We start from the raw sequence: 26,004 nt of genomic DNA, 5'->3' as shown, positions 1-26,004 counted from the left end.
ACAAACCCAGAAAGATCTGGTCTAAAATTTGGCGTGATTCTGCTAAATCAATGATGGTGGAAGACAGTTTCTCACTCCCAAAAAGCTACCTATACTAGAACTAGGGGAAAAAAGTTAATTTCTGGATGGCTTTAGACTTGTCCCAGGAAGTCACAAATGATCCTAGTTGTTCCCATCTCCTTCTGTCTCACGCTCTGGTTTCACCTGAATTATGTGGTCACTGATATAGAAGAAGTGACAGGCCCTTCCCTTCACATTCTCCCAGGCCCAGCTCTATCCCTGGCAATGGCCGAGATGGAGAGAACTGGGCAAGGAAAGTCATGTGTTTCTAGAAAATTTCATTCACACATATTTAACTGATACACAAGAGGCACTCAGTAAAATGCTCCTGCTTTTTTCCAGTTGTTTCCAACTGGAGTGAATGGGAGGCAGGACTAGGATACATCTTGGCACTGCCAATATTTTTCTGTGGGTCTGGGGTTTCAGCATATCAAGGGTTACGCTGGCTGGGCCTCTGCAAAGCACTTTACGGGCATTTACTCATCTAATCCTTACAGTGTCCCAGGTTCCCAATATCTCCCCCGTCTTAAGAGGAAGAAACCTCAGATTACAGAAGTTAAGCAATTGTTCAAGATCAAAGGTAACAAGTGACAGAGCTAGGATTTGCCCCCAGTTGGAGAAGTCACTGTGATCTTTGGCTCGCCATTTCCTCATGCATAAAAACGACAGCAAATATTTACTGCAAATGTTCACAGCTGAGTATTTAATCAGCAAATATCTTCTGATAGCCAACTAAATGTCAGATGCAATCCTGCCTGTGAGGGATATAAAACTTCTATGTAAACTTTTATAAGCCATACAACTATTCTTGTTCTTTCAGAATCTGTAGTCGGACTTAACTGAGCTATCTCCTGTTCTAAAATTGGGTGTGATTCTACCAAATCAAAAATTCCATGCAATTAGAAGAAACTAAGTGTTCATCAACAGGTTAAACAAAATGTGTAAACACACAATGGAATATTATGCAGCCTTTAAGAGGAAAGAAATTCAATGCCATGGATGAATCCTGAAGACACTCCGCTGAATGAAAGAAGCCAGTCACAGCAGGACAAATACTATGTGATTCCACTTAAAAAGGGCACCTAGAGTGCTTAATTCAGTGACAGAGGGCAGAATGGTGGTTACCTGGGGTGGAGGGTAGGGGATGGGGGATTATGGTTTAATAGGCAGAGTTTCAGTTTGCCTGATACAGAAAGTTCTGAAGTTGGATTTGGCAATGACTGCACAAGAATGTGAATGTGCTTCATTCCTGTGCAATTGTACACTTAAAATTGGTTAAAATGGTTACTTTTATGTATGTTTATTTTACCATTAAAAATGGTTTCAGACTGAGGCTATGGCTCAGTGGTAGCGCACTTGCCTAGCATGTGTGAAGCACTGGGTTCGATTCTTAGCACCACATATAAATAAATAAAGTCTATCAACAACTAAAAAAAAGTTTCAGAAATTCCATGCAATATCACAACTAGAACAATGTCACTCCCTTTAAGTGGAGAAACAAACTTTAGTGGGAAGAGGAGAAATTGAAAACATAAATGATCAGAGAATAGTTAACTACTGAAATAAGGAGCTGACAAATCATGAATCAGCAGAAGCTGCCTCTTTCCTCTGGGTGTCATGGAATAGGATTGTGTGGACACTCACACGAGACTTAGTCCATGACCTGGGTAAACGGTCCTCTGTGATTAGCTGTACAAGGTGCAAGGAACACTTTGTCTTTGGAAGGTGTTTCTGGCCATGGGAAACTTTTCCCAGCTGCAGGTTGGTTTGTTTAGAACATAATTTCTTGAATTCTATAATTTTCTACCCACTCAGTATAACTGAATATTCAAGATGGCACACACCCAAAAAGCAGCATGATTCTAACTCAACGGAAAGGACCTGTTTTAGCAAATCTTCAATAGAATTTTGCCCACAGGCAGTCTTTGAAATATATTAGCAGCTCTTTAGCAGACCAGTAATAACAGCTACTCAATCACCTGAGTTAACTGAAGTTTTTTTGAAATGCCCTTTCATTTAAAGTAAAAATGTTGCCCTAAAAGCAAAGTCTAATAGAATGAGAAGGGACTTTGAGTTGCAGGGTTTTTGTTTGTTTGTTTGCTGTGCTTGTGATTGAACCTTTCCCATGCTGGGAAAATGCTCCACCACTGAGCTGAATCTCCTGACCCAAGTTGTGGGCATTTTTAAAAATACTTGAATATGCAAATAAAATGTAGACACCCGTAATGTCTGTGAAAAATACAGCTTCTATCAATGGCTTACTTTCCTTTATTATGCTGCTTGTCCTTATATGCTAACTCCCCGTCTGCAAGGTGATTATTACTCTAATTTTTAAACATCAGAAATACGGATATAGCAAGTCTCCTCTGTGTATTGAGTTTCACAGGAAGCAGATGCTATAGTTTGCACAATACTCTTTGACCAAACTAGGCAAATCCTTTCACTAAGGGGGAAAATTCCCTACAGCTATTTGTATTTACGAGCAGCCGTGCTGGTTTTCAGAAATGAGTCGACTCTTACACTGCTAAGACAGTGTCTTTTGGAAGTCTTTTAAACCAGTTTTTCTTATAAGGTAGAAACAAAAAATGCAGGCCATGCTTTCTGGCATGCATATTCTTTCATCTTTTAGTCTGAGCAAAGAGGAGAGGGAACAAGTCACAGTACTCCAAAAAATAAGTATAGTCAGCTCTGATGAAACATTTGTTTAGGAAATAAGAATATGTCCCGATCCAAATTAATATGTTAGGGAACAATCTGAATTTTCTAAAATTTGCCTTTGTTTATACAGTGTCATAATAACTATATTACATATGTGGTTTTTAGCCTCTTAACATGTATAAAATTGTGCTTGTATTTTTGTTAGATAACTACCTTTTTTTAAAATAAGGTTTTTGAGTGCTTTGCTCAGTATTTCACTTTACTCTAAGTCTGATTTCCCCCAAGTGATTTTGCACAGTGAGTGATTTTAAGAAATAACGTTATGTCATACTGCGGTGGAACTGACTGGAGGCACTTTGGAACTCAGATAGCTCTGTCCCTCTGCCACCTTTCTTTCTAGAGTCTTAGCCATTTGATCCAGGAGTAAAAACACTCCCTATGGGGATGCGGCTCAGTGATTGGGAGCCTCAGAGTTCAATCCCTGGTACACCCAAAAACAAAAACAACAACAAATACACTCCCTATCTATAATCTTTTCTCAGCTCATGCACTGTTGTGAACGGGGAAGAATGGACTACAAAGACGGACTCGTTCCTCTAATACCTGGACCTCCTTAGATTGATCTCAACTAACTCCCCAGCCTCAAGTTTCAAGAAATAAGTCAGGATTGTCAGGAACTCAAGAGAAACCTTGATATTAGCTGAGATTTTGCATTTCTTGGGCAACACCAAGGAATATCATTATATGCTAATTACAATATCAGTTAGTGATCACTATGCTAGTGCCCAAAAGTTCTTAACTTGAAAAATGTACCCCAGGGAAAGGCTAACAGTGTAAGCAGACTCTTCTATCAGCGGTGAATTTATTTTCTAAAAGATTACTTCTGAAAAGATGCAACTGGACTTCAATTTCTCATAGAGAAACATCTGTAACGATGTTGGTGGACTGAGGGAGCGTAAGACCCAACATGGCGCCAAGACAACTCCCACAGTGTTTTTTCTTTGACCCCACTTCTCACTTTGGCTTCTCAGGATGGCTACAGGAATTATTTTGTCAATGTGAGCAAGAAACTTGCAGCTTGTAAGCACTGTGCCATTAAGCTTTTGATGGCTGGTGAGGTTAAATCCATTCCTTTCATTGATCCCCTTCCAGTTTCAAGGTTTCCAGAACATCACCAAGATAAGCACATCCCGCCTGTGAACTAGGCTGCACCCCGCAGCCCTCCTTCTAGCCCAGGGACTCACTAGGGTGTTTAATTCCAAAAGGTGCTATTGGTAGGTCAAATGGATAAGAATAAGATGACAAAATGGGGGGTGGCAATTAGAAATGAAGGGAGAAAGGGTAAGAAAATGGGCCTTGGAGACATATAAGAAGGGCAGGGAGCAGTAAGAATACACACTTACCTAAATCTGCTCCAAGCCCTATGAAGAGCTCACCTAAAATATATTATGGGGTTATTAAGTAAAGGAGTAACTAGAACCTGAGCAGGTAACCATCATCAAAATCTTTCTTATTTTCTTATTTATTATTTTGTTTTTGGTGATGGTGGTGGCAGATATAGTGGTATAGGTTTTAGAATGAGAATGTCTCAATTATACATAATGCACGGTGGAGTCTGCCAGTTGTTCACACACACACACACACACACACACACACACAAACAAACAAAACAAAACAAAACAAAACAAAAAAACACCTTTCCTACCTTTTTGGGTCACAGAACTAGCCCCCTGCCAATCTCCCTTACCATGTGACAAGATTCTCATCAGTGGTTTGAAGAAGGCACGTGTGTTACTGTGTCCATCAGAAATCTCCCCTGTGGGTCTCCATGTCCTTTTGCCCTTTGGAACAGGTCATAGGAACCTTGGCGGTTGCATATTGAAGACGGCAGAGTCACATCAGGTTGGGTGCCTGAATGACCACCACCACTCACAGTGGTCAGGAGGAGGAAAGGAACCTCCGTTGAGTAAGCCACGGGCCTTGGCGGGGGGGGGGGGGTCTATTAGTTCCTGTGGCGTATCCTTTCCTTACTAATATGCTACATGTTCCAAATCTTCAGTTGTTTTCAACCAGGGGCAATTTTGTCCCTGCCCAGGGGTTTTATTTTGCAATGTCCAGAGACATTTTTGGTTGTCACAAGTAGGGACAATGGGAGTTGTATCAGCACTGAATGAACAGAGGCCAGGTTTGCTGCTAGATGTCCTACCATGCACATGGCTATTGTTCATGCCGAGAACTCTCTGGTCCAAAATGTCTATGCTGCTGCTGGTGCCTGAGGCAGACAGCTTGAGAGAGAGGCTGGAAACACTTAACTCGGTTGGGGTCTAAGAGGAGATTTGAGAGAACAGTGTAGACTAGCAATGAAAGGAGTCGGCTTTGGAGCAACACCTGAGCTCTGGTCCGTCTCTAGCACTATGTACATGACCTTGAATGAGCTACTTTATCCTTTGTACATTCAATATTCTCCAGCTAAAGTAGGAACTATAATAGTACCCACATGATGGGGCTGGAAGGATATCAATGCTCAATACTGTGCCTGATACATGGCAAGCACTCAAATATTAGTTGTTGCTGATGTTATTCTTTAATGTTTTTGTTGTTGTTGAAACAAAATTTAGAAGTGGTGTCCACATAGCATTTTTATAGCTATATTAGAATGGTTACAAAACTTAAGATGTCAGGTGACACTCATTGCCTACCATGTTCCCTGGAGAATCTGACCAATGTAGACATTTAGAATGACTTTCCTAAGTTTGACTCAAGATCTGGCTCCAAAGTTTGGAGAAAACCAGTCATTGGTACCCATGAGCTCTGCCTACCACCAACAACCTTAGCAACCCTGCAAACCTCATTGCTTTTTCCAAATGCTGCCCACCTGGAACTGTTTCCATTGGTCATTAGCAATCAATCAGAAGATATTTACAAAATATCCCAAATGGGAAAACCCATTAGGCATGGAAATAAATGGAAAGCCAACTCCCTGCTCAGTCTTCCAAATTAGATGGCAACAAGTAGAAGACAGGACACCCCGAATCACTCAGCGTTACCACCTTCTACGTTTGTGCTGCTGCTGTTGGGATGATAAGACAGAGGAGCCAGGTAGGGTGAAGAGGAAGGGTCATAAAAATAATAATGGTAACAACAATAATGAAAAGAGATAATAAAGTGAATAATCCAAGTGAGGTTCCATGCACAGTAATTAGAAGCATTCTTTAAAGAACAGCTTCTACATAAGCAGAACGCCAACAGGTCAGCCTCTAAGTCATTAGAGATCTTGAATGGTCTTAGGGAAGGGCTCATTCACCCATTATGCTAAAAGCTCTTAGAGGACAAAGTAAAGAGATACATTCACATAAAAGTGCTCAAATGCCACGTAAAAGGAAAAAGCACGTTAAATTACGCCAAGTACTACAGTGTACATTCCCTATTAAATCCACCCACCTCACAAGGCTTCATTAAAAACAATCCTTGCCAAGTCTTACACTCCAGCATGGAACACTTTTTTTCCCTTCAGTACTCAAAAAACTTTACTCTAAATGAACCTCGAAAAAAGTGCCAGCAGAATAAGAGCTATTTAAACTGGAGGGAGGGTATCAAGCAGGACATCTGCAAAGAAAAGACAATAAAATCTGTAACAATTCCCTCTCTCAACAGCCTTCTCCTGGGCTCATAAGCTTTCTTCTTTGGTGGGGTTGCAGGGGAGTTGAGGCTGGTCTGGGGAATGCCACATACAACCATTCAGCACAGGGCCCTCTCCACACCAGGCAATTCTGTCTCCCACAGGCCCCTGGGAAGCCAAGCTTTATTAGAAACTGTCTCCAAACTTGAAAGTGTCATCTGCAAGGGAAGGGGACCTCAGGACAAGAGCCAGCTTAGAGTCCCCTTTATCCCATCACAGACATCTCGCAAGGCCCCCAGCTGAGTATCTGGGCAGAGAATGTGGTGGACCCATTGCACCAACTCCCCAGCGTGGGTACAGGTTTCCTTCTTTCATTCTGCACACGTTTGGGCGAAGTCTTGCTCTCCCCACCCCGCCCCCGAGCTAGGTATCCCTCCAAGTCATCCGATACCACCAGAGCTCAAAGCAACTTGCTCTCTAAATTGTTGCCACAGGCAGAATAGCTTTCCATGTATTTCAAGTCACTAAGTATGCAGAAAGTACCCCTCTCTCTTCTACCTGTCTGTCTACCCAATAAGGAAGGAGCCACATAGACTCAGAAATACAAGAGCTGGGGGTAGAGGTTACTACCTGAATCCTTGTGTAGCTACAGCTTTGGAGTACCACAAAAAGTCTTCCAGCAAAGACACACTTAAGCTCTGGATGTTTAAATTTTGGACATCAAGGCTATAATATTCACTTCTTTGTTTTTAAATATACTTTATGGATGAAGATACTTGAAGAATTTTAGGTCTCTGGTGTATGACAGATAAAAGTCAAAATACATGCTATACTTATTTTACTCACTTTTTTTCACAAACTACACATCTTTGACATCCCAAGGGATGACCTAATTTAGTATCTGAAAGTTCAAAGATGGCATTTGTAGTGGGAATTTAGCTTCCAATTATACAGCATTATTCAACATTATGAACTATTTTAAAACTTTACTAAAAGGGTAAAACAGGCCATGAACTCTATCTGAGGCCCGATCTTATGAGGCTCTCAAAGGCTCTTTTACAGATCATTTAGAAAGATTAAAGAAACTCACTCTGCCCAGGAGAGCCCTTGCTCAGTCAATTGAAGGTCCCATTAAACATGAAAGAGACCCTTATTTTCTGCTCACCAACTATGGATTTCCATCTCTCCACAAACTGTATCACTGGTTATTTTACTTTTAAGTTGCTTTCATATTTATCATCTCATTTTATCTGTGAATGTGCCAAGAGCCATATATAAAGATGGAAATAAGAGCCCCATTGTTGCTCTGGGCATGGGTGATAGTCAAGATCTTACCTCCCCCAAATGTCAAGTGTACAAAAACAAATAGCCAGGAAGTTGGGTAAAGGAGCAGAGAATGGAATAGAATAGCCACGCAGGTGGGACTGGGGTCCAGAGGGCCTGGGGAGGAATGCAAGAAATGAAGAATAAGGAGTAAGAACAACAACAGAGGGTGGGGCTGTGGCTCAGTGGTAGAGCACTTGCCTAGCATGTGGGAGTCGCTGGATTTGATTCTCAGCACCACATTTTAAAAATAAATAAAATGAAGTTATTAAAAATCAACAATAACAATAATTTCTAGTTAACTTTTCAGAAATCATTTAAGGGGCTCATTTCTGAATCCCCAACTGGCAAGGGAAAGAAAAGAATCTGTATGTTTTGGATTATTTTAATATGTTATCTCTGCATATGGGAAAGAAGGCCCATGACTTGCTTTGCATGTGTGACCAACATCCAGGAATCCTACTGCCCAACTAAGAAGGACAACTTCTCAGAAATAAGCTACTCTGATATTTGGGACCATGTGGAACAAATCAAGCCACTGTCTTATGTGAGTGTGTTTTGAATCAATTCATGTATCAATGATCTTTCACAAAAATGTTACTGTTCACAAATCCTGAAAATGAAATTGAATCCCAGGTCATGGAGATTATGCATCTATATGGCATATACATAAATAAAATGTACAGTCTTTGGGGAAAATTGATTAAATTTGAAATGAGTATTGATTGATATTAGTTAAATGAGATTCAATAAAGCTGAGTATGCAAACTCAGAAAATGTGTTATTAGATAAAGGAAGATAAATCACTGGTTATCTCTATAAATTACTATACTAGTTTTTTTTTTTTTTTTTCCTGCCAGAAACAATTCTTGCTTAGGAAGAGCCAACTAAGGAAAATTTGTCTTTTAGGTATGGTAAAAACTTATCATAGCTGTTATTAACAGGATGCTCTTTACAGGGAAAATATTCAAAATCCTCTCTTCAGCTTCTTGAGATACGCAGCCTATGATTATCTGGTTAGATTTGAGAGTTTTCTAGGTGGAATGGGCAAGTGACCCACAGCGCTCTGGAGACTTCCAGAACAAAGGGGAGCTTAGTTCTTCCAAACTGGGTGCCCCTATTCAGCAGGACTCATCTTCACCAACCACTGCCCCTCCCAATACCCCTTCTGCCTCTGCCTCTGGATGTCCCACCTCTGAATTTCAGTGGGGTCATTAGAAATAATCCAATTTTATTCAAGATAATAAAATCAGAGCTGCCCATTAAAACTTTTTTTCCTAATTAAATTTCTGTTATGAACTGGCTTACCTGATTATTTTTGGCAAATATTTAATGTGAAACATAGTATAAATGTTGATTACTCTTAAGCAGCAGATTCATACCGGGCTGGTGTTGATTATATTCTATTTATTAATTGCCTACCATGTGCCAGGCACTGTTGTACATGATTTCACTATTATTTAATAGAATTCAAAGAACCCTGTGCAGGTACCATCTTACAGTTGAGGTGTGGCACAGATTTGGAGTCTGAAACAGGGGTCAGCAGACTATGGCCCTTCGATTAAGTTGGGCTCTAGAGATTTGTTCATATTTCTAGGACTATTCATTTACAGTGACTATCACTGTTTTTGAGCCCCCACAGCAGAATTGCATACTGGTGACACTGGGACCTTAGGCTCAGAAACCTAAACTTTTTACTATCTGGGGCTATATGAAAAAGCTCCCCAAATCCATGTGCAAAATATGATTAACTCAAGGTTACAGGAAAAAAGGCAAGGACATTGGACTGCTTCAACTATGACTTACACTAAAACTTTCTTAGAGAAAAAATTCGTTTGTTTCCTTTCATTCAAATCTTATTCTTTATTTTTCCACCTAACGTTAATCAACCAGTCTCGGGTAGAAGAGACTTCATGTAATACTAGTTGAGGAACTAAAGGCTTCTTTCTTAGTAAGGTAAACTCTGACTAAGTGGAGAAATTTCTAAGAAAGTAAGGAAAAAAAAAAAAAGCATAAACCAAAGAAAGGTTTAATAAGTTTCCTGAGAGGTTGTAAAACTTTTGGCTGATTCATAGATATTTCTTCTCAAGTACAAATGACATCATTGTCAATTTTTTAAAAAGTTGGCCAACTTGGTCCTACATTTGGTACCACATATTGTTTTAGTTGAGCATCAATTGACTTTTCTATTATTACTGGAAAGTTATGTCATAACTATTTTAGGAGACAGTGTCTGTTCTATCATTTGTGGAACTTAACACATCGATCATGCTTTAAATTATTTTATTTTATTTTTTGAGGGGCTAATGCTATAAGAATGTATTTATTTAGTACAAAATGTGCTTATTAGCAAATAGTCCACTACGTTCTGAAGCGCATTTTAAATAAGAAGTCTAAAATAGGCAATAGGTATTAACAAATGAAAGAATTTAATCTTAATAGGCAGCAAAGTGAGTATAGCTTTGTAATATACAAATTTTCTATTGAATAGAATATTCTTAATAATAAATTAGGAATGAGTTAACATCTGAGCTTCACTGCTCATTTTATTTATTTATTTAGGTTTTTTGTACTGGGAATTGAACCCCTGGGGGCACTTTACCCCACTGAGCTACATCCCCAGCCTTTTTTTTTTTTTAATTTTGGGACAGTATCTCTCCAAGTTGCTGAGGGCCTCAGTAAGTTGCTGAGGCTGGCCTTGAACTTGTGATTCTCCTGCTTCAGCCTCCCAAGCTGCTGGTATCATAGGCATGCACCACCATACCCGGAACCACTGGTCATTCATTATGCTCAAAAACCTGCTTATAAATCAAAGTCAATAAATGGATTTCTAGAGGATATGATCTGGCTCATAGAGCTGAGTTCAATTCACGTGGAATAATTTATGCAAATAATTTAAAACCAAAATAATTTACGCAAATCATGTTAAATTGTTTACTATAAAAGTGAACAGAAAGGAAACACTCAAGACAAAACGGAGCCCATGGTTTTTCTTCTATCCTTCACTCCTTTCCCCCAAACACCAACCAGCATAGGCCCCACCTAGAACAGTGGCTCCAGGCTTAGCGTATTAGAGGCACCTGAGAATCTCCCACTCCTCGGGATACACCCTTGGCTACTGAAATCAGAAACTCCAAGGCAAGTGGAGAACTGTGATGAGGGTTAAGAACAGCTTATCCCAATGGGTTCAGTCAGATACACCTGACACCTATTTGCTGGGAGGCTTGAAGGCCCATCCCATCCTCTCGCCTGCTCCAAGCTGCAAGGCACTCTGGCACTCTGATGTGGGATTTATGAACACAGCATACTGGTACATGCACAGTATCATCCTTACTCCTGACACACACTGACTCATTAGTGCAACTATGAAGAGGAATTCACCCAGTGAGCCCAGTGCTAGCTATATAACCATCTGTTTAAACTTTCATACCTCTGTGCATCTTAGGCGACAACACACATATCCCCCACATTGAAAAGCTTGGCTTTGCTCTTTATTTTGCAAGCCTATTTCTCCTGCTTGACAAACTTGGAAAAGCGAAGCTTGCCTTACCTCCACGATGCTTTTCAAATCTTGCACGTAAGTCCTTTCCGTCTCTAGAATCTCCTGCACAACCCTATCCACATAGAGGAGCTTGGGGCTGGTGGCTGTGTCTGCCGTGGTTTTGGACGCCCCATTTGTGTCCACTCTCCATGGGGTCCTGGGCTGCCTCTCACTGCTCTCGTCCATGTTCTGAGGCCCAGCAGGGGTGTCCCTCTGCAGCTCGCTGCTGGAAAACGGCCGTGCTGGAACCAGCTCCAGCTTTATGGCCCCTGCTTCCTTATCCTGGTGAAATAAGCCCAAGTGGCTATTTGAAACCAAGGTCATTCTGCTGCCAAAGGAGCCATGGCTGTCGCGGGAAGAGGCTGAGGATGAGGTGGAGCCAAAGCTGATGGGTCTGTCACTGTCAGAGAGCTCCATGGTCTTTGGTTCTGGGGACAGGGATCCTTCAGCTGTTGTTTCAGGATCGGGATCTTCTGTCACAGCTGATGCTGCTTCAAGACGCATCCGGTGCCCATCTACATGCGTAGCACAAAAAATAAAAAAGACAGGATAAGCAAGGTGAGAGGGTTGAAAGGAAGTCAGAACCTGGCCTGCAGTAATACAGTCAATAACCAAATGGTGCCAAGTTAGTTATAGAAAGAGAGAGGGCCCGAGATGCAAAGCGAGGGCTTCAGAAGCATTGCCTGGGAGCCTGATGGGAACGCAGTCCCAGGCTCTGCATACACATGAAAGTCTAAGAAATACATCCAATGTCTCCAAGTGTGACCACCTGGAAGGATTCATGTGTGCACTTCAGTCTAGATTTACTAAATTAAAGGCTTAGAGGTTGGGGCTGAGCAATCTATAACTTTAACAAGCACACAAGTGATTCTTATGTACTTAAGAGGCATCCTCCGGTCAGGTGCACTGGCCCATGCCAGTAATCCTAATAGCTCAAGAGGCTGAGGCCGGAGGATCAACTTATGATATGCCAGCCTCAGCAACTTGGCAAGGCCCCAAGCAACTTATGAGACCCTGTCTCAAAAGAAAAGATAAAATGAGCTGGGGCTAACCCAGGTTAGCACCCCTGGGTTAAATCCATGGTACCAAAAAAAAAAAAAAAGCACCCTCCATGATTCTTACAGAGTTTTGAGGATTATCACTGGAGATTTTTAAGTCTTTCACCACAATCTCAAAGAATATTAAGCAAGGTTCCTGGAAGTATTAGGATCTAAGTGACACCAACAACTGTACATTTCACTGTACACAACACTAAAGAAGCAACACATCGAAGATAATTTTCTAATACTAGGCATGAAAAACAAACAAATTAAAGACCCCCATCCCATTAGTAAGTATACAAATAAATATAGAAGGAAATTACAAGAACACTTAGGAGAAACAGGCTGTTGTCATTCATAAGAAAGCATATCTATCCACCAGGTCAGACGGTCGCTCAATACCCACAGCACTTAAAAATGACCCTGGGTCCCAAAGGCTCTCATGCAAATTAAACTTTCAGAGCTGTTCTGATGGAATACTCAACGTTTCAAGCTTCTTCATTCCATAAAGCAGAATCAACATTTTTTACCCCTAAAATAATGACATTCCAGGTATATAGAGACGATATGACCTGTGATAAAGAATGTGACTGATGATGATATTTGCTCATTTGGGCAGGTTACCTTACTATCCGAATCCACGTTTATGTGTTTTTATTGGAAAGGAGTGAAATTTATGTTTGGAAGGTTATGACAATACATTAACAATAATATACATTAATGATCAGTTTTCAAGGGGAATGTAAGTTCGTTTTGATTCTATAATAGAGTTCAAACCACTGGCACCATTATTTTTAGAACATGAAGAGTTCACTGGGTACAGTGGCACATGCCTGTAATCCCAGCGAGTCCGAGGCGGAGCAGGAGGATTGCAAGTTCAAAGCCAGCCTCAGCCATTTAGTGAGGCCCTAAGCAACTGAGACCCTGTCTCAAAATAAAAAGGGCTGAGGATGTGGCTCTGGGGGTAAGTACTTCTGGGATCAATCCTGATACAAAGAAAAACAAACATCAAAATCCTTCAACATACTGAGTTTTTCTAGATTAGATTCATGGCAAATATTAGTGCAAATGTATGAAGAAAATGTTAAAATTATGAATATAAAATAAAGGAACTCTGGGTTCACAAGATAGAATGGTAAGAAATTGTAGGAAATGAGCAATTTATCAGCATAACTGCTAACACATGGTATGAGTTTGCTGCGATTTTAAAAGCTTTTGCAATTGTTTTTTTTGTTTGCTCTGTAACAACTTTATGGCCTATAAAACATGGATTGGCCAGTAGTTAAAATGCACTTGACCTAAAAAGCTTGATCCAACTTGAGTGTGGCAAAAGTTTGAGAAGCAGCCAGGCATTTGGGCATGCAGACGACACTTGCCCATGTGCAGGACTAGTGTTAGGAAAGTCCTGAGCAGCTCAAAATAGGACAGATGCAATGAGTTTCTTCCCTTGGGCCTCCACCATAACCATAACCATAACCCTGAGATTGAGTTCACCATAGGGAATGGGAAGAATGAAGGATTCTTTCAGGTTTCAAGGGTCAAATGAGGCTATGATTTAAGACCAAATGTAAGTTGAATGCACTCAACATAAAAGGCAAGGACATCTGGAAAGTTCTAGATCAAACAACCTACCCTCACAGATCTGGATAGGCTGATCTCCAGGGCAAGTTCTAATTTCCTAACTGGGAAAGAATTAGTCTTCCTCTAGTCTAGGAAACTTTTTAACACAGTTACAAAACACTTGGCAGTGTACTTATTATCAGGACAACCAAAAATAAACCCAACAAAGAGACTCATTTCTTTTATCTACTTACTCCAAGGTAGCCAATATGGGCTGTCCAGGGTTTAAAGAGGAATAAAAATTGTTTTCAAAGGAGACCGTGTTGGCCTGCTACTGATGGTATTGCTTTAAAAATGACTTTTGAAGCTGAGAAAAAGTCGGATGTGAAACTTAGAGCAACAGGGGATGCCTTTGTGGATAAATCAAACAGCAACATGAATTGGGTACTGTTCCAGAAAAGCCTTCATATGTTCCAAAACCAGGCCATGTACTTGAGATCACTGGAAGCCATCTATTATTCAGGTTGCCAATTAGGCACTTTATAAAATCAAATATTGCAGATATTTGGTATGTGTAGCATTAGCCAAATTTACTGCCCCAAACTAAATACTTTCCAAAATTGCCAGTGACAGAAGTGGGACATTTAAAGTCAGGTTGAATAATATCATGTAATACGAGACTGCATTTGCTAATGGATAACATTTTTTATGTTGACTCATTGCTTAGAAGATAATTATAGTTTTCTCATAGAAGGAAATGTACCTCATAAAAACCGTCTAGTCTTGTTCTCACTTCCCTCAAAATAATTTAAGATTTCCACCCTGTCTGGTCTATTCTTTCTAATACAATTTGCCAATTATTAATATTTATCTTTAGAGGTGTGCTGCTAAGTGAAGTGGCCACTGGCTACCCATGGCTATTGAGCACTTAAAATGTGGCCAGTCCAAACTTTGATGTGCTCTAGGTGTAAAATATACCTTAGGACATAATATGGAACAAAAATTACAAAACACAACTCAATCATTTTTATATTAATTACATGCTGAAATAATATTTTGGAACTGTGATTGAAAAAAAATCTTATTAAATTTATTTTCACATCTCATTTTACTTTTTTTAAAAATGTGACTACTCGAGAATAAAATATCTATGTGGCTCACAGATAGTTTAGTTGGACCATGTGATGCAGAGATCTTCTAGGTTATTACATTATTATGTAAGATTTAAGTTGACCATATCAATCTCTGTTCACTATTATTAACAATCCACTATTATTATTGTGAATAGAGAGAGAGAAAAATTCAGCTTGGTTTGTCCTTTTTTTTTGCAAACTCCATCTATTAATGCAAACTATTGTTACAAATTAGGAGAACTAAAACCTCATCTGGGGTCCATCTGGGAGATGGCTGTTGTGTCATAGATACTGGTGTTACTGATTTTCTATGATAAACTGAAACACCAGAGAGAAAAGTGGAGAGCAAGAAAGCTTTTTCTTCTGCCTAGAGTGAAAAATTAACACTTGTATAATTTGCTTGTTCTTAAAAATCCTCGTCTTCCTAAATCCCAAGCAAAGGGCTAATAATAGAATAATTTCTGAGAACTTCTTGCCAAACATTGCCAATCGAACTTCTCAGGTAGACCTTTTGACCAGGAAAACCCCCAAATAAGCTGGCTTGACCCACCTGAGGGTCACAGTCAATCTGATCCTTGGCAAACCTGGAGATACAGGGGACACCGTGGTGGCTTACTGATTCTTATAAGTGCCAATTAGCTAAGTCACTGACATTTCCTTTTTTGTGCCATTTTTAGTAAAAAGAAAAAAAATGGCTAAACAGCTCCCTATAGGTATCATATTTTAACTTCACAACACGTTTCTAATTTTTTCTAGGCAAAGTAGCTTTAATTCCTTGGCTTTTCTTTGCCGTGCCCTTCCAACTTCCATCATTTTAATTGCTCTCCTCTGGAATGTTAGTGCCAGAATCAAGCCGTGCTTCCTGGCTCTCACTTGCTTCTAGGGCTGATTTAGGTTTGACATGTAACTTCCCATGGCCTTCTGTGACTGCATTCATGCATGAAAGGGGGACTCAGTGGGTTCCATGGCCTGTGAGTCCCTGTCACAACTCCCAAGGAGTGACCTACAAGAAAAAACAGAAACTCCTCTCACTGCGGGGGTGGAGGAGGGATCAGGATTTCCAAATTCTGCTCATTGCTATTCCAGACATCAAATACCTAGTCTGAGTTCCTTGGCAGAACAACCAGGGAAATCTAGAGAATGTACTGTCCTCAATACTAGTGAATAACTAAAATTATGTCCTTCCTTATTACATGGCCTGTGCGCTAGCCAAAGAGGGAAAGCTACGGAAAGACTATGGGATAAACGAGAAGCTATTCAATCAGCTAGCAAAGGTCATTTAATATAGAGCTAGCCTCTGGCAGAGGCTTAACGTTTTAAACAACCAAATTCACAATTTTTTAAAAAAATGAAGAGTCAACGTTAAGAAATACACATTCATATGTTTTAAAGACAACATTAAGTATTTGAGGAGAGTATCTCTCCCCCCAGAGTTGTATCTACTAACTCAATATTTTAAAGCCTCAGATAATATGGAGTTATGATTTGACTGTAAGGGGTTCCCCTAAAGCTCTTATTAATGCAGGAATATTCAGAGGAAAATGATAAGATTATGAGAACTCTAGCCTAATCAGTTCATCCTGGTGTGAAAGGACTGATTGGTTGGTAAGTCACTGGGGTGTGCCCTGGAAATGTGCATCTTCCCTGTGGCTCCGTACCCTTCCCTCTCTCTGCTTCTTCCTGACTCTTACAGGAACTGAGCAGCTTTCCACTGCTGGGTCATTACCCCATGATGTGCTGCCTCATCTGGGGTCCAAAGCAATGGAGTTGACCATCTATGGACTGAGACCTCTGAAATGGCAGTGAACCCCAAATAAACTTTCCCTCCTCTAAGTTGTTCTCATTAGATATTTTGGTCATAGAGACATAAAAGCTGTCAAAAACACATGGGTTTTCACAAGTTAGACTTTTTGTTGTTGTTTTGAGACAGGGTCTTGCTAAGTTGCCCAGGCTGGCCTTGAACTCATGATCCTCCTGCCTCAGCCTCCTGGGTAGCTGGGATTATAGGTGTGCACCATCAGGCTCTGCTTGACTTCTTGGCTTTTCAACTAAAGTTGATTTTTCTTTTGAAAAGGCAGGACCAGGACTAGAATTCTCCATGTTCTTTAATGTTCAGTGTGTTTAATTCAGGGAACATGATTATCATACTTATTCTGTTGCTGTTTGGTGATGAAGTGAAAAACTCATGTTACAATGTTATTTCTTAGTTTTGACCAAGGTACTATGGTTAGATAAGATAGTAACATTGGGGGAAGCTGGATAAAGGGCTCATGGGAACTCTGTACTATCTTTCCGTCTTTTCTATAATTTTTTTTCCAAAATAAATAGTTCAAAAAGTAGCACAATTGACATACAAAAAAGTAGTACATAGCTGATGAACACAACTTGATGAATTTGGAGATAAGTACATGCCCAGGAAACCACCATCACTATCTATGCCATGAACACATATCCATCATCTCCAGAAGCTTCCTCATGTCTTTGTTGTTGTTATTTTGTAATAAGAACACAGCATAAAACCTACCCTCTGAGCAATGTTTGAACTATACAATACAGCATTGTTAGGAAGAGCACTGTGCTCTTATATTGCATGGTTGAAATCTGTTTCCTTCCACTAATACCACCCTGTGTCTTCCTCTCTCCAGCCCTTGGCAACCACCTTTCTGGTAGATTCCTTACACAATGGTATCATGTGGCATATAAATGACCATATGAAAAGGAGCTGAACTTCACCAACAACAAACTCGTTACCAGTGAAAAGTTAGTAAAGCAAATAGGGATAGAAGAGGATCAAGAACTGGAGAAGATATTTTGCAAAAATGCTTTGTTTAAATAAGAGGCAAGGGATTGAAAGAAGAGCAAAGATTCTTTTAAGCTATGAAGTCTAATACTAAATATAAAGGTCCCGTGTTTAAACTTAATCACCCAGAACTTGAGGCCTCTGAGGGGTGATGTCTTGAGGGCTCTATCCTCCAGAATGGGGTTAGTGCTCCTAAAAAGGAGGCCAAGGAGCCTATTACCCGCTTCTGCCACGTGAGGACACACAGAAGCTGCCATCAAGGAGGAACAGGCCTGCATGAAACACCTCCCCTGCAGGAGCCTTCGTCTTGGACTTCCCGGCCTCTGGAACTGTAAGCAGTACATTTCTGTTGTTTGTAAGTTATCCAGTTTAAGGAATTTTGTTATAGTAGCCCAAATGGACTAAGATGCCAGTCGATGGAAAGAGATAACCCCAGTCTCCATATTAACAAAGTAGCCTTACCCAACAGCTATCTCAGCAGGGTAGGGATGAAGTAAGTGCTTAGTGCAGCTAATGTTTTAGATAAATTGCCTTAGCCAAGCAGTGACTCCAGTCAGTCTTCTTAAAAGGAAACGGAAGGGAATTCCTTTAAGCCTTTTATGCAAATGTAGTTGCTTTTACTTTTAGTGTATGCTTTTGTGTGGTGACTTAGCACCAGAGATGAAGGGGACCCTGGGGGTACTCTAAACTGTTGTGTTACACTTACAGAGGAAACTGTTACTGGTCCAAAAATCCACACTCTCTTTTTCCTTAGTGAACCCAGAGTTTCAGCTGAGCACATTTCCCAGCCTCTTTGCCATTAGATAAGGCCACGTGGTGAGCTTCACCAATGGAAATGCTACACGCCCATCGAGGGGCCATTTCTCAAGACATTTGACATCTTTCTTCCACATTCTTTCCCCGTAACACTGGAATCCAGATATGGCATGGATCCTGCCTCCACTATGAGGAGGACACCAATGCTCAGAGCTTGGCAGACTAGGACACAAGAAGGAGCCCTCTAGTTACTAGGGCTGGATGTCCCCTGAGTCACCACATGAATAGTCTGGTTTTCTGAAGCTGCCAAGGAGAAGCAAACAGGTGGTTAGACACACTGATGTGCAGTGGGACGCTGGATGGACACCAGTTTTTCTGGCCCTGCTGTTCAATGTTTCTAGCCCAGGTACCAGACATGTCAGCGAGCAGCCTTCCGAATGGCCCAGCCTGGCCAGCGTGGACTGCACCTGCGCTACATCCTCTGGGGCAGCATCTCCTGGATTCCTGACTCACGGATTTCTAATGATTGGCACCGCTGCCAGCCACTGAGATTTGGGGCGATTTATTATACAGTAAGAGATAACCCAAGTCTCCATATAACAAAGTAGCCTTCCCCTAATACAATGGCTATAACTCTACGTTAAAATTGTCCTTACTCTCCCCCCGCCAAACAACTTCAAAGTTCTTTCATGTGTTTCATTACTTTTTAAAAATTTTTGTAGATGGAAAAAACAAACAAATGAATGACAACAAAAAAACAAAAAAGCAACACAGAGAGGTTAGGTACAGAGTGCTCAGTTTAAGTGTGCATCAAAGACCATGGTTTCTGATATCTAGTCCACTGTTTCTTGTACATGGATCTAGATTTATAAGATAATTGAGCAGAAAAAGAACTTAAGGAATCAGGAATTGAAAAATTCAGCATAAGCGAATAGGTACCCCTGTGTCCAAAAGGCCTACTCTGTGTGTGTGTGTGTGTGTGTGTGTATCTAACTGTGTGTACAGAGAGGACAGATCAGAAGTTAAATGATGACATAATACTCTCTTCTGGTCAGAGGATGAACATATCTGCCCTGGCACTGCTTCATCCATGTGGAGTCTGAACTTCAGCTTCCTGCCTGTAAGTGTGAGACAGCTGGACTATATGGCTTTCCCAGGTCCCATCCAACCTTCAGGAAGTGACTGCAACCCTGAAACAATCCACCCATCTCTGGCTGGTTTACCACAGTGCCCATTCCTCACTGGGCTCCCGGCACAAGCAGGAACCCACGGTAGCGATTCTCTTCAACATCCTGCTAATGCCAGCTTTTGGATGCTGAAATATGCCACTGACTTTGCCAAAAGCTAGAAAAACCTTTATTTTTAATTGAGACTAAAAAAGATTCTGTGTTCCAGCTTCACTTTGAATAGTACCTTCCTGCTAGATGAAAACATAGTCTCAAAGTGCAACTAAACAATGACAGCCACATACACAAGCTCCATCTATATTGAACACACTCTGTTCCCAAAACATCTCTGCACATTGGGAGGGAGGCATTAAGCAAAATAACATTTTCTTAAAGAAAAAGGAGGAGGAGGAAGAGAATTCCAAGCGACTAACAATAACACTCTGAGAAAATAAATCTGTCCACAAAGTACATTAAACATTTTTTTTTTTTAAGGAAAAGGAGGAAGAGAAATTGAAGTGTCTAACAATAGAGATCAGAGTAAATAAATCCTTCTGGAAGGTACAATGTAAAAAGATTACATTTCATGTTTTTTTAAATCCTTAAAGGTATAAGAAGTGGTTGGAATATACAATTAAGTAAACTGGGTGATTTAATTAACAGATGTAGGATATGCTTCTAATTTTGAATTTAAGACACTACTACTTAATTATCCACATTAGAATAAGACTGAGGGATGCATAATACAATATTAACATTTGTTTTACCAAGTAGAAATGGTAATTTTCTTCCTTTGCTGTATCTGCAAACATGTCTTTTCTTCAGTAAGCATGTTGTTTTTATAATCAGCAAAATTACTTCAGGAAATTAAAATCACAACCTCTATCTATCAAATATTTTAAATGAAAATGATTTTTCTATTCACTATGGATAAACCGAAGGAATGCCCCATTTGCCTTTCAAAAATGACAGTACCACTAAATTCAAATAATTAATAAAATCAGATTCCAGTAGACAACAGCTTCAAATACAATCCCTGCCTCCTTCCCCTCAGTCATTGTTACTAACAAAAGTATTTCCTACCCAAAACACTCAAAATGCACACTGCATTTACTTAGTCAACTTTGGTTGCCGCTAGACAGACTACATTTCATCACAGCAGTTGCTAAGCATACAATTTGCACACATTTCTTTTGTTCCTCTAGGTTAGCCTGCACGAACCTCAGAAAGAAAGCATATTAAAATGTTGTGCAGGATAACTGAGGATCTCAGACTTCTCCCCAGAGTCTGAAAGTCAACTCTCCAGTTGTTTCAACCTAACTTTAGGGAAAGATCCAAACCAAGACAAAACTGTTAAAGACAGACTGTAGTTCCTATGGAGGGGGGAAAAAGTCATCTTCTAAACTTTATTGTCTGATTTCAGTGCATGGAATTTGCAACAGAACATCTGTGCTGCATCCAGCCCAGCTTCTGTCCTTCTGCAGCTCTGCGAAGAAACCCCCCTGCAAAAGTCCCAAGGCTGTGCACCTTTTCTGTCTCCGGCTGCTCTGAGAGGGAAGGAACAAGTCCCGAATCATTTCTTGGGAGAATTCACTTTAGCACCTACCTGTGCTCCACTTCGGCTGAAGCACATCGTCTGCCTGGTGCAGTGACCTCACTGGGTGCTCAGTCAGGTAAAACGAGAAGCTTTTACTAGTCTGTGCAGCGCCTTCCGTGGAAATATTGCATGAGTCAGCTTTTATCTCTCAAACCCAGCACACAAAGGCTTTACAAAAACCTGATCTGCAACTTTCTCACTGCCTTTTCCCCCTAGTGTGCAGACCACAGACTTCAGCATCACTGTGAGCCTTAAATGAAACATGACATCACGAAATTGAGAGACAGGACAATAGACACCACTGTGGGTAACTTGGAAATGCAACTGCAGTAAGCAACACCCTGCGACTGCCATTCTTTTGTGAACATCAAATACAACCCACGCTTGCCTAAAGCTGCTCCGGCTGCACCTTCCTGGCTCTAGCTATAGTTCTTGCTAAGCTCCACGTTAAATCGGCAAGGTCTTTGGAGCTCAGATATTTTCAAGTTTACTTCCTGAACTATGAGCTTGTTTCAAAGCAAAGGGACACATCTGTAACATACCTTTTAAAGGGACACTTGGGGAGGGGGCAGGAACTGAAGGCAGTTTGAATAGTTGCTGTTGACAAGAATACAGCTTGCAAAGAAACCAAGTTATGAAAGAATATATTTGACTTTTTAAAAAGAAGTTTAAAAATCTGTCTGAAGGCAAATGTTTAAAATTGACACTGATGGGCATTTCTTCAAAAAACAGGTTCCATGATTTTACATTTTAAAATATTAAGTGGTACCAGCAGAAGAATCTAGTTCCCAAAGTCTGCCTGACTTTTTAAAAATTCCTTATCTGTTTTCATATAAAGATTCAATAGATTTATATTTGAAAAAGACATTGGGCTCTTTATGCATTTCGACAATACCTCCGGAAGTACCAAAACGCAATTGAACACTGATACCACTGCAACATGGAACTAAAATTCAAAACATGGACTCTGTCCATCTATAGACCCTCTAAACTATCTCAAAGGTTTAAAATCCTTTAAGTAGAAGTTCCATTTATAGCATTCATTTGTGGTTGTAGAAAATAACACGGGTAGATCATCTTTAATAAAGCTATTTCTATCATACCTATTAAATGATTTTAAACTAACAACATAATAGGATAATTTGTTTTAATGCCTATTTCCTTTCAAACAAGGCTGAGCAAACAACTTAAATCAGTCCTCTGAATGGAAATATATCAGTCAGTTGGGAAGACAACTTGTGGAACGATTCCTCTCCCACAGGGTGTACCTTGTTTGATGGAAATCACTACCTGAGGATGCTGGAAGGCAGTTTGAGACTCTCCCTGGGCTGTGGAGCCTGTCTACTCCTCCATTCTGAAGCCCACAGGGACCTCTCTGTCCTCCTGGTTGATGTGTGTGTGCCCCACACCAGCACCCAGCAGGGCCCTCCCCTCTGCGGAGCTGAGTCAGCCCAAGTCTTACAAAAGCTTCCCTCCTGTCTTCCCCGTCAGTCTCGCCCCCGTTATTCCTGTTGGATAAACAGCTGTTTATCAATGATCTCTTCCTATCTGGATTGTCAGCTGTGGGGACCAGGAAGCCTTCCTAGACTACAGATTTTTAAATGCTTATGTAAGATACAAATATCTAAACTTTCAGGTGGTGTGGAACATACAGAGGTTCCTGGCTTCTTGGTGCATAGATTTTCATATATGTAGATATCAAGTTAGCTGCATTAATTGTTCAATAAAATGTTACTGTTCTTGGCTTTTTTATTTTTCTTTGCCCGAAACCATGTTTTTAAAAAAAACATTTTTTTTCTTTTTTTTTGCCTGGGTGCTGTGCATACCTATAATCCTAGTACCTTGGGGGGCTGATGCAGGAGGATCTCAAGTTCCAAGCCTGCCTCTGCAACTTAGCGAGGCCCTAAAGCAACTTATTGAGACCCTGTCTCTAAATAAAATATTAAAAAAGGGCTGGGAATGTGGCTCAGAGGTTGAGTGCTCCTGGGTTCAATCCCCAGTACCAAAACAAACAAAAACAAGCCATTTTTGAGAGATGTTCCATATGTTTCAAGGAAACAAAAATCAGCAAAGCTGCTCTGTGTGAAGCCGGTGGGCAGTTTGCTCACTCACTAGACAAGGTAGAGTCCTGAAGGATAGGTCTGAAGTGAAGTCCAGGCCATATTTAGTCCTATGGGATGGTCATTTTGTGGTTCATCCACAATTCTTGCTTTAGCAAGATCATTAACTCGCGTAACTCAAATCACTTGGAAGTAACGGAAACCAGCTGAATTGCATCCACAACCAGCAAGGGGTTATAGCATTTAAATTAAAATCTAGGTATTTAAATTTTAAGATTTTTCAGATCAGGCCCCTGCACTCACACTAGCACTTTTTGTCTTTTTTTATCCACCACTTGTGGGCAGGGATTCACACAAAAGGCAGGAGTGCTGGAATCCTTGCCCCTTCTCTCTGCATAACTTATTTATTTATTTAAGTATTTTTTTTAGTTGTAGATGGACACATACCTTTATTTTTTGTGGTGCTGAGGATCGAACCCAGTGGTAGGGGCAAGCGCTCTACCACTGAGCCACAATCCCAGCCCCTGTGCATAATTTATTTGGCAATGTTAATCCTGGTGAAAAGATAGCTTTTGCTCAAAAAATTTCTTCTCAAATGATAATAGCCATGGTTCATGTATATATATGCCTCATTAAGGGATAAAGATACCTTTTAAAATTAAATAAAATATTGAAAAAGGGCTGGGAATGTGGCTCAGAGGTTGAGTGCCCCTGGGTTCAATCCCCAGTACCAAAACAAACAAAAATGGCTTGAGAGATGTTCCATATGTTTCAAGGAAACAAAAATCAGCAAAGCTGCTCTGTGTGAAGCTGGTGGGCAGTGCTGGTTGACAATCAGGAGGTAGAGGTTCTTTTCACAGTGTCCCCACCTGGAACAGGGATTCAAGGCATAGAAGAGCAACACCCATCTGGACATGTCTATAGCCACCAAAATTCAAGCCAGTGAGCAAGGATAGCATGTGGTCTGACTGGAAAAGGGCCAGAAAGTCCTCACTATTTTAAAAATCCTTTTCCAGAAGTCTGCCCTAACGCCTGGAATCCCACTATGGGTTGAGTATCCTTTATTCAAAATGTTTGGAACCAGAGGGTTTTGGATTTTGGAATATTTGCATATATGCAATGAAATATATCCTGGGTGTGGGACCCAAATCTAAACATGAGATTCATTTATGTTCCACATATACCTATCCACCTAGCTACAAGTTAATTTTATAAAGTATTTATAATAATTTTGTGGTGAAACAAAGTTTCATGGTCTGGAAACAAGTTCCATGTGTGCTGTCACATCAGCATTAAACATGTTTCAGATTTGGGGGCATTTTGGATTTCTGAAGAGTTTAGATGTCAGATTTTCAGATTAAAGATGCTCAACCTAAAACCAACTCCTTTTGGTTGAGAGTAAAAGTCCTCAGTCAAAACTCCAATATTCCTTGGGAAGGATCATGCAGTCCCTGTTGACATTCTATGAATGAGCCAGCCCATCCTTCCAAAGTAGCCAGGGATTTTAGGAATGAGACCAGGCTGGGCTTGTCTAGTAGGTCTGGGCAGAAGGAGAAGGGAATGTATAGGGCAGTTCACAGTTGCAGGGACTTAGCAGGTCCTGGTTAACTGAGACACCTTGCTGAACTCACATCCAGGCAACAGCTTCAAGAAGTTGGGCAGCCAAGGATAAAAGAATGGTCCAGAGGAAAAAAAGAAGGGCAAATACATGCCTAGGTTTAGGGGAATCAAGATAAGATTTTGCTTCATATCATTAATATCAGATAAGGCAGATTTATAAAATACCCAGACATTTTCAGATACAAAGGTACTACCAGTTACAAGGGGTGCTTCAAAACATGTATTTTATACACAGAACATAATAATTTTACATGCTGGGGGAGTTGTAGGTGCATGGGGAACCCTGTGTATGTTGTGACTTAAGATAATGCCATTGTGATATGTTTTTTTCAGGACAAGTGATAAAACCAGCTATTTCCTGATACATAGGCTTAAAATATACTAAGAATGTTTTGTCAGTGGCCTATCAGAACTTTTCTTTGAAATAGAAAAGGCATGAAATTGCATTTTCTAAGAGTATACCACAGAATAAGTGTAGAAACACTGAAGTCTATTGCATGCCAAAAAGTACCAAATATCCCCCATGAAAGTCCCTTAGAAGGACACACTGACCTTCCTCTCCTGCAAGTGAGCGGTAATGTATTAGCATCCGTCTGCATCACAGTTATTTATTGAAAATCTATATATACTCTGCCTGTTCTAAACCCAGAAAACATCACCTACTGCAAATTCTGCCTGGCTGTTGTTACACGAGGCAAACTCTGCACTTGGCCAAATAAACAAAAAGGTTAAGCTGGCTTTCTCCTTTTGAAAGGGTTAGTTTCAAAGTGAAATAATTTTAACAGCAAGTGAGTTTGTTTGTACAAATTTAAAAAGTATTTACACTCAGCAGAAGACAGGGGTCTAAGGACAGACAAAAGCACCCAAGAAAAGCCTGACTAAGTGTAGGAGAAATTACATGAAAACATTTCTTGTTTGTCCTGCAGCAGTGAATGTGACAATAGAAACCAAGCTACAAACGCCAGCAACCAGGACTCAAGTCATCCGACTGCAAACCTAGTTTCTCGCCCCATACTGCACTGTCACCAAGCATGGTCACAAGAATTTCAAAAAACAAACACACAAAGCCAT

The 26,004-nt window shown here is 40.4% G+C and overlaps 1 protein-coding gene across 7 annotated transcripts in view; it reads right to left on the bottom strand.

The window, feature by feature from the left end:
- Plekhg1 (pleckstrin homology and RhoGEF domain containing G1) overlaps window positions 1–26,004 on the bottom strand; it is a 213,935-nt gene that overhangs the window by 71,152 nt on the left and 116,779 nt on the right. For 6 of the 7 annotated variants that reach the window (XM_046427421.2, XM_046427423.2, XM_046427424.2 and 3 more), the window contains one exon: window positions 11,211–11,716. In XM_046427421.2, the coding sequence (XP_046283377.1) occupies window positions 11,211–11,705 (495 nt within the window). In that variant the 5' untranslated portion in view covers window positions 11,706–11,716. Of the gene's footprint in view, window positions 1–11,210; window positions 11,717–21,262; window positions 21,977–26,004 lie in introns of those variants that run through there. The other variant, XM_058573619.1, reaches the window with a different exon arrangement.

Source organism: Marmota monax, unplaced genomic scaffold (assembly GCF_021218885.2).
Source record: "Marmota monax isolate L192 unplaced genomic scaffold, Marmota_monax_Labrador192_F-V1.1 WCK01_AAM20220418_F8-fsc00114, whole genome shotgun sequence".
In the NCBI taxonomy this organism is placed as follows: domain Eukaryota; kingdom Metazoa; phylum Chordata; class Mammalia; order Rodentia; family Sciuridae; genus Marmota; species Marmota monax.
Note: the sequence above shows the minus strand (reverse complement) of the source record. Positions and strands in the feature narration are given on the sequence as shown.